The 9316-nt window shown below is 45.5% G+C and overlaps 1 protein-coding gene across 1 annotated transcript; it reads left to right on the top strand.

Annotated features, from left to right (window-relative positions):
* The first annotated feature begins 4495 nt into the window (after nucleotides 1-4495).
* Nucleotides 4496-8099, top strand: CUNH8orf82 (chromosome unknown C8orf82 homolog). Its single transcript, XM_069100942.1, has 3 exons — nucleotides 4496-4751; nucleotides 6587-6635; nucleotides 7435-8099. The coding sequence occupies exons 1-3, from the start codon at nucleotides 4572-4574 to the stop codon at nucleotides 7878-7880; spliced, it is 675 nt and encodes a 224-aa protein (XP_068957043.1). The 5' UTR covers nucleotides 4496-4571; the 3' UTR covers nucleotides 7881-8099.
* Nucleotides 8100-9316: the final 1217 nt, after the last annotated feature.

Below are 9316 nucleotides of genomic sequence, written 5' to 3'. Positions count from 1 at the left end.
ATTATTGTAAACTTTGTGTTGACACACACACACACACACACACACACGACCTTCATGACCCTCAGGCTAACAATCATCATAAAGGGACACAGATCTGGTTTAATCCAACAACAGTAAAAAAATTTGAACTTGTACCAAATCCCATAAAGAGTCAAGACAACTACTTCTCTTCCTGTGGGCCTCCACTCTTCTTGAGGAGCTGTACAGCCCTCCCAATTTAGAGTACTATCAGAGGTGACAGACATACAAAGGAAAAACTCGTGGTTGCTTGAAGGGGCCTGCCTCCCTACCTTCCCTCAAGGGAACAGCATTCATGGTTGTCAAGAGTCAAATATCCCTCCCCTGTGGTGGCTGCATACTCAGCTTGGACACCTATATGTTCCAGATCTGTAGCAGTACCCTAGGGTTGGGGGCCCCTCCCATCGGTAAAAGAACTCATAGTCCCTAGATAGTTAACTCCTCACCTTCCCTGCACCTCAATCTAGGAGGGGGATAGAGATCAGCAATTCTGGGTTCCTACTCCAAACAGAAGCATGGGGAGGGATTCACCAGTGGGAACAGAGAACTGGCACGGAAGAGGTGTTTGGTCCAAGGTGAGAAATGTAATATACCCAGTGGGGAGGGTACTAACATTTGGGGAATCAGGAAATACTTCATGCAGAAGATCCTTGACCTCCATCTTTTAAAAAGGGATGAATTCTATCAGGCAGGGGAAAGAAAAGAGTGTATTCGAGGTATGGGGGATTGCCAGTAAGAAGGCATGGAACTGGGAGGTGGAGTATTCTTGGCCACTTTGGCTGGATCAAGAGTATACAAGCAAGTAGTATCTAATGAGATTAGAAAGATGGATTGGGCCTAGGTTGTCTAGGACTTTAAAAGCTAAATGGGAATGTGTATATTATCCTAGGGGCAATAGGAATTCTAGAGTTGATTGAGTAGAGGGATCACATAGTCAAATCTGAACTTAAGGAAAATTATTTTTGCAGCAATGTGTCGGATAAAGAGGAGTACATCGAGTCAAGAGACTTGAGGTAAGGAGAACAATCAGAAAGTCATCGTAGTCATTTGTGCAAGAGCTGATGAATCTCAACTCAAGTGGTAACTGATTGGGGTCAGACAGGAAAGATGTTTCAGAGGTAGAAATGGCAAGATTGGACAACTAGTTGGATATGGGAGATGAGACTGTGAACCTGGAAGGCTAGAAGGATGTGATACCTTGGACTGAAATTGGAAAGTTTGGAAGAAAGGATTTACAAGGAAAGGTAATGAGTTCAGGGCTAGACATGTTGAGTTTAAGATGTCTCGGGCATCATTTTAAAATGTCTAATAGCTAATTGGTGATGCAGTACTGAAGCTCAAGAGAAAGACCGGAACAAGACATAGATCTGTGTCATTTGCATGGAGATATTTAAACCCTTGGGTTGCTGATGGACAGTAGTGGGTGGCTGCCTTTTAAGGGCAATATTACAAGTGTGTCTTCAGTCCCAGAATCAGAAAGAGGAGTGTTGGGAAAAGAGTGACTTTCCAAGTGGGGCTCCTATGGGATTTCCAATTCAAAAATGCTCCCTTCAGTCATAACAAATACAGGAAGCCCAAAAGAGTTATCATTAGAGGCAAACACAGGGAAATTCTAGGGTACCAAGAATGTCCTATACACAAGTCAAAGGTTCATCGTAGGTTTAAGGTTTAAGTAATCTTAAAGAATGGTGATTTCAAAGATTAAATCCAACCTGCTTTTTTATAGATGAGTAAATTGAGGCTCAAGGTCACAGAGCTTGTAACAAAAGTAATGATTCAAACTCAGGTTTTTCTGGCCTTCAGTCAAATATTCTTTCTACTAGTAGAATATACTGTGGTCCATCATGATATAAAAAATTACAGGCCTTAGGAAATGGATTGGGTTATGTCTGATGAACAGATTCTCAGAGGGCTGCAGCTTATACTAATTCTGCCCTTAGAAGGGTAGTTGTGAAATGGCTTGTGATTATGCCACCAGTTAGCAAAAACAGCTCCCAACGGTGGGCTGAAAGCCCAGCCCTGAATTTGTGAAGGTCTCTCTAGCTTCCAGAGCTATCCTGTACCTCGTGCCCCAAACAAAGGGGACACCAGAAAGTGTGAAGGCAGGGTCAGCCCTAGGTGTTAATGAGAAATAAGATTATTCCATCTTTAATAGAATACAAGGATACAATTTACACACAGTTTGGCCTCATGAAGCTGAAGAAAGACAGGGAAGGGGGATAAAGATCAACAGTTCTTTTTCCTCAACTTTGTGGCAACCAAAGTGAGAACACCAGATTAAAAAACATATAGTCAGAACTCTCCCCTTGTCCCTATAGAGTTCACCTGTCTCTCTTGGAGTGTTGAGTTTAAAGAAGGTAACTACAAATGTTACTACCAAAGGCTGACGTGTTTGTACCTCGGTTTCATGTCTCAAGGGAAGACTCCACCCCACCTCTCTGGAAAACGTCAAAAACTCCCCCTTGAGAATGTAAAATAACCCACTCTCCAGGCTAGTTCTCCCATTAGGTTCCTCTCTTCCCAAGCTGGGAAGAAATACCAATTACCAGTATTGTTAATGCCTTAAATCCCCTTCTAGGCAGCCAGCCAAAGCCTTAGCCAAGAGTAGTGAGCCTGGGCTTAGAAATAAGGTTGTGGAGGCAGAGAGAAGTGATGGTTAAAGGGGTGGGGGATATAGGGTAACAGTCAATCAATAAGCATTTATTGAGTGCTCACTGTGCTCAAGGATGTGGCACTTGAACTGAATCTTGAAAGAAATTATGGTTTATTTCCAAGAAACAAAAGTGAGGAGGGAGTATATTCCAGACACAGAAGACAGGAAAATGAGGAGGAAGTCAGACAGGTAAGAGAAGAACCAGGATCAGCAGTAAAAAGCCATAGAGAGGAAGCCATGAAGAGAAGGCAGTAAATGTCAAATATGGCTGAGAGGTCAAGCAGGATGAAGACTGAGATCTGGCATTGAGATCCTTATTAACTTTACAGGAGAGCAGTTTTAGTTGAGTGGTGAGGTTGAAAACCAGATTATAGAAGGGTAGAGAAGATAATAAATTGGGAGAAAGTGGAGGCACCAAATGTAGGCAGCTTTTGAAAGGACTTGGGCTGAAAAAGAAAGGAGATACAAGGTGATAGTGGGAGATATGATCTTTGTTCAGTTAAGTCAGTCATGTCCAACTTGTCGTGACTCCATGGACCATACTGTTAATGGGGGGGGGGGGTGCAAAGATACTGGCATGGTTTGTCATTTCCTTCTCCAGGAGATCAAAGCAAACAAGTGACTTTCCCAAGATCACACAGCTAATAAGTATCCGGTCAGATTTGAACTCAAGTCTTCCTGACCCCAGGCCTTGCTATCTCCTATGTGATATGATCTAGTTGGGTTTTCTGAGGATGGAAGAGACTTTGTATATACATACTCTCGTGCACACTCACCTATAGGCAGCAGGAAAGGGACTAGTAGACAGAGAAACTGAAGATTAGAGATGGGAATATAGTAGAAGTGCTCTGCTTAGAGGGGAGGAAATGTTATCAAGGATGCTTATTAAAAGAGTTGACCTTGGTAAGAAGCTTCTTATCAGAAACTGGAGCAAAGGAGAAAATTATTTAATGAAAAGAGCTTGTGACAAGGAAGCAGAAGAGGAGGAGTCCTAGCTTTACTACTGGCTTTGTGGCCACGTGCAAAGTTTCTGCTCCTCTGGCCCTCAAGTTTCTTCATCTGTAGAAGATCATGCTCATAGACTTACAGAGTTTGAAGGCACTTAAGAGACCATCTAGTTCAAACACCGCACTGGGGCTTATGAACTAAATGATCGGGCCCTGCTAGTGGAGACTCACCTTCCCATTACCTGTGATGTGTGTGTTTGGGGGCAGGGAGGGGGAGGGCATGGAAGGAAGCGGAGCAGGCCTCCACTTTACCCTTCCAGACTCGCAGGGACAACTGAGGCCAAGGGAGGAAGACCCGGGGCCATGGCACTATGGTGGAAAGTGTCAGGAGTCTGGGACCCCAAGACCCAGAAATCGCCACTTCCTCAGGGAGTGAAAAAGGTTCTGGTCACACCCAGAGGATCATAGATTTGCAGTTGGAAGGAACCTCCAAGGTTCTCTACTCTGCCTGTCACATTTAATATACCCAATGACTATATCCCCCCACCTCCGTTTTACAAATGAGGAAATTCAGGCCCTTCTAGGTAAATCTTGAAACACCATTAATTTATAAAGAATCTAATGGAAGAGTAATGAGATTAACTGAGTGGTACATGACAGGTGTAAACAGGCTTCAGCATATTCCCAACAATGACTTGCCCAAGTCGGTGCAAACTAAGGTTCCTGGGCTTCAAGTAAGAGTAATAAGTTATTTCCACTGCACGATGCTCCATGTCCCTTCTCCCCGCCTTCCTTCCTGCTCCTCCCCGGAACTCCAGACCAACGGGTGTCAGCTGCCGGGAGCGAGTGTTCCCGAAGCACCGCCCCCCCACCCACCCACCCATCCGTGACCTGCTGGCAACTTCCGGCCCGGGAGGCCGAGCCAGATCGGACTCAGGTCAGGCGCTGGGAGGATGTTGCCGGTGAGTGGCCGCCTCAGGCTCGGAGCTGGGGCCCTGCCCTTGGCCTTGCCCTTGGCTCTTTCTCGCGGGGTCGCAGCTCGGGCGGCCAGCGGCTCGGGCTCCTACACCCAGGGCCAGAGCCCGGAGCCGAAGACCCGCGAGTATTTCTACTACATTGACCATCAAGGCCAGGTGAGCAGGGGCGGGCGAGGAGGGGGGAGGGGAAGGGCAGGGGAGGAGCTATAGAGCTAGATCCAGAATTACATAATAGCACGAAAATGGATTGAATTGCATTTGGGAAATTGAATGTGGAACTAGTAGTGGTTTCAAGTTGCTTCCTCCCACACATAAAGCCATCTTTTTAACACGAGGGTTCTCCTAATAATGCTGTATGATTGAGAATCTTGGAATCAAGGAGCAATGCGATTGACAGAAAGTAGCACATGACACGTATAAGTAAGCCTCAGAATATTCCCAAGAGGATCTATGTGCAAGAAATGGTGTAAAAGGTTGGTGTAAAAATCCAAGAAAAGGGAAATGTGTAATTAGCAAAAGAAGATGGGTTAATCATGTTGAAGTAATGAGAGGTAATAGACAGTACCCATAAAATCTAAAAAAGATCTGGAGGAAAGTGTTCACTACCTAAGACGGCTCCTCTGTGGAAGATGTCTTAGTGTATGTATACACACACACATAAACACTCTCTCTCTCTCTCTCTCTCTCTCTCTCTCTCTCTCTCTCTCCCTCTCTCTCTCCCTCTCTCCCTCTCTCCCTCTCCCTCTCCCTCTCCCTCCCTTTCCCTCTCCCTGCATGAGAAGGTACAGATGTATTGTAATCTATACCAGAGTAAAGAATACCACATCATCATGATCATGGGTCTCCTTGAAATATTCAAGTGCCATGCCATAGGCACTGGAGATGCAAAGATAAAAATGCTATCCTGCCCCCATGGGAAGTGAGGAGCAAGGCCTGAAAAGGCAATAAAATTGTATTGAAAAAAAACCAGGGGGGGGGAAGCTAGGAGTCAGGAGGACCTGAGTTCAAATCCAGCCTCAGACACTTAACACTTACTAGCCATGTGACCTTGGGCAAGTCACTTAACCCCAATTGCCCTGCCTTCCCCCTCCGCAAAAAAAAAAGAAAAAAAACACAGATACTAGGAATACCAATGTGTTTGGCTAAATCATGCTTATGCATGCACAGTGCACACCCTCCTGGATCACCATCACCCTGTCTTCCTAGTGTGTGGGGTACAAAGACCCTAACCCAAACTGACTACTCGGAGACCTCAAAGTGAAGATAGGAAGTTTTATTAGAATCTCGAGAGAAGTGGGCAGTCCAGTCACTGGAACAATGCCCAGGAGAGGAGGCCGCCATACAGAAGCTAAAGCTGGGTTAAATAAGAAAAGGATTACAAACATTAACATAATTATTACTAATGAGGCTCTAATCTTGTTGGATAATATACATAACATGAAGTTCATTATGCAGGCACAGTAACAATCTTAGAATACTGAACCCCCTTTAGTCTTACCCTAGACACATTCTTATTGGGACTTGAGTGCCCCAAGGCTACTGTCTGTTCCTTGATTGGTCAAATCCACCTGCTGCTGCCAGCTCCTTTCCATTCTTTGTTATTTTTAGTATTATCTAGGAGTTTTTCTGGGAACCAGGGACTGAGGTTCTTTATCAAGGTTCCTGCCTCAACTCTCCCAAGGCTACTGTCTGTTTCTCCTTATCAGTAGTCTTGTTCAGCAATTCTTGCAGTTCTATAGAAACTTAACTCTTTTATGGTAAGCTGGGTGAGAAGGGCTGACTAGAATAGAGCAACTATACAGAAAGATTTCTAAAGTTTCAAAGTCACATAATTTCTAGAAAATGGAAACTTAGGCTTGAGGCCTAAGGACTTACTTTAGCAGGTAGTCTCTGAGAAACCACACTTTTACCTGTCCCATACACTAGGATGGGAGGGAGGGGTCTGGCTCTTATCTTTCTCTTTGTCTCTCTCCCCTGCCCACATGCCACAGCTTTTCCTGGATGATGCCAAAGTGAAGAATTTCATCACCTGCTTCAAAGGTAATACCCACCTACTCCTAGCCCTCCCTGAACCCAAGCTTATCCATCAGGATACTGAGACCCAACTAGCCCATTACTGAGCACAGGTCCCTTCCCAGGACTCCTGCTCCTTCCCCTACTCCCTTTCTGTTCTCATGAGTAATGATCTCCCCAACTATCAGCATTAATGAGTGCTGGGTCTGGTCTTCTCAAGGTCTTTCCAAGGGAGATGAATCTCAAGAAATGTGCCCGCTTCATTCTCCCCACTCTTGTGTCTGCTTGAAACAGGACAAATAATTGCACTGGCTACCTGAGAGTATCCCCTGCCTGAGGAGGAATTGTACAGAGAAAGGACCATGTAAGACTGACCATGATAGGTTTTAGAGCTTTAAGGAACCTTGGCTCATGTAATCCAAACACCTCTTACAGAGGAGAAAACTGAGGCTTTGATAGGTTAAGTGCCTTGCCCAGAGTTACACACAGTATACAAGAGGCAGGTTTCAAGTCCAAGTCCTCCAACATCCAGATTTCCTCTACAGCACACAGGCTCTCCTTTGGGCCGCACAGGCTTCCACAATAATGGTGACCTCTCCCAATGCCCAGCCAGTCTGACTTTTTCCCCAGGCCCCATGTCCCTCCCTTCCTTCCACCCAAGGCTCAGCCAGGTGATCTCAGATGAGTCTCTTCCCCACCCTGGACTTCAACAAATGTAAGATAAGGGGGTTGGACTGTATCATCTTCCAACTGCAGTATTCTTTGATTTTGTGACACTCTCTTTTCCGTTTGAGGGCTTGCTAACCCTATATCCTCTGCCCTGCAGACCGGCAGTTCCTGGTCTTCTTCTTCTCCCGCCTGAGGAAGAACCAAAGTGGTCGCTATGAGGATGCCTTTCCATTTGTCTCACTTTGTGGCCGTGAACGCAACTTTGTGCGCTGTGAAGACCTGCCTGTGGTCTTCACACACCTGCTGGCAGATGGGCCAGGGCCTACTCGCCTCTCCTATGGTGGAGGGGGTGAGGCCCTGGCTGTACCCTTTGAGCCTGCTCGACTGCTACCCCTCCCTGCCAACGGACGGCTCTATCATCCAGCACCCAAACTGGCTGGTGGTGTGGGGCTAGTCCGATCTTCCCTGGCCTTTGAGCTCAGCAACTGCTTTCAGTATCCACCAGGAGGGGCCACACTGCCCACCCATATCTTGTGGCAGGGCCAGAAATACCCCTTAACCATGGACCTTGCATCTCTGTTTCCTGAATCCTGTGAGCCCTGAAGCATTGTACCCTCTTCTTCACCTGTTGTCTACTCTTCCTCTGCCTCAGGAAGATGTAGGTCCAAACTAAAGCAGATAGTAACCCTCAGGGATATGACCCACCAAAGGCCTAGAGGTTGCTGGTCCCAGAAAGGGCAGCGGGAGGAGAGCCTTAGCAGAGATAGGTTCTGGAGCTACAGCTAAGGCTCCTTAAAAAGGATTAAGAGAGAGAATCCTTTCTGTGATGTGTTTATTGCCTTTTTGTGACCGAGGCTGATAAAGTTCACTAATAAACAAGGGAAAGGGGGAAAGGTAGGGTAGAAGAGGTAAAACAAGGAAATTCTCCCAGCATTGGGCAGTTGTAGGATATAAGGATGTAGAGTCCTGCTGCTGCACTATCCCAGGGAGCCAAGAGAAGGATTGAGTGTCAAGGCCTTAAAGGAAAGTGCCTTCATCCCCACCTATCCTCATGCAGTCACCTTGGACCTCACCCCCAGCTTCCTGAGGGCGGAGACAATGGCGGCTCAGCCTCCACACTTTTGACACCTGAATTCAGTTTAATCAAAAAACACTGAGCACTAAAGATACAAACGTTAAAAAGAATGACAGCTTTGCTCTCAGGGAGCTCAAGATCAACATTAAGTCTCTCCTGATTGCTCCAATTACTCATGCCCTCCCTCCTTGCACAAAGCACTGATTGCTGTGCCAGGCATTTACTAGGGATACAAAGACAATACTGAAATAGGTCTACCCTGCCCTGAAGGAGCAGTAGAAGAGACATGTATACATAATACAAGTATATTCAGAATACATATTAAATAAATACAAAGTAATTTGGGGGGAAATGGCTGCATAAGTAGAAGGAAGAAATTGTATCCAAGATATGTTGTGGTGCTAGAAATGACAAGGTTTGGCAGTCAGTTGAGTGCATAGACTGAAGTTGCATACCTCAGTAACTGAAAGGATGATACTTGAACCCATGAACCTAATATAATAGCATCTATTTAGTACTTGAAAGTTTTGCATATGTTCTTTCATTTGATCTGATGAGGTCACCAAGTAAAAGTATAGAAAGAAAAGAGAAGGCCTGGGACAGTGATGTGGTACACCCATAATGGCTTTGAAGTAAATGATCATCCAGCAAAGGAGACTGAAAGAGTCGTTAGGCAGATAGGAGAACAAGGAGAGGTCATGTCCCAAAACCCAAAGAGAAGAGGGTATCCATGAAGAAGAAATGGCAGTGAATTGTCAGATCCAACAGGTCAAGAAGGAGGAGGCTCTTAGATTTGGGTCTTGGGTTTAAGAAAGTATCGGTAACTTTGGAAAGAGCAATTTCAATTGTGTGATGGAATCAGAGGCTGTATTACAAAGGGTTTAGAAGACAGGAAAGGAAACTGAGCAACCAAATGATGGGTCTTCTGAAGAGTAGTGGAGAAAAGGAGAGGAATGCAGCAGGG

Source organism: Petaurus breviceps, unplaced genomic scaffold (genome assembly GCF_028583685.1).
Source record: "Petaurus breviceps papuanus isolate PSGF00001 unplaced genomic scaffold, PetGlider_PUasm1.0 441, whole genome shotgun sequence".
Lineage (NCBI taxonomy): Eukaryota > Metazoa > Chordata > Mammalia > Diprotodontia > Petauridae > Petaurus > Petaurus breviceps.
The sequence above is the reverse complement of the archived record's forward strand: the minus strand, read 5'-3'. Positions and strand labels throughout refer to the sequence as shown.

What these genes read in the sequence shown, in the direction of transcription:
- CUNH8orf82 (XM_069100942.1), top strand. Translation starts at nt 4,572, where the DNA reads ATGTTGCCGGTGAGTGGCCGCCTCAGGCTCGGAGCTGGGGCCCTGCCC. An exon ending in ACATTGACCATCAAGGCCAG is followed by an intron (nt 4,752 to 6,586) that starts GTGAGCAGGGGC and finishes CACATGCCACAG; the next exon opens with CTTTTCCTGGATGATGCCAA. An exon ending in TTTCATCACCTGCTTCAAAG is followed by an intron (nt 6,636 to 7,434) that starts GTAATACCCACC and finishes TCTGCCCTGCAG; the next exon opens with ACCGGCAGTTCCTGGTCTTC.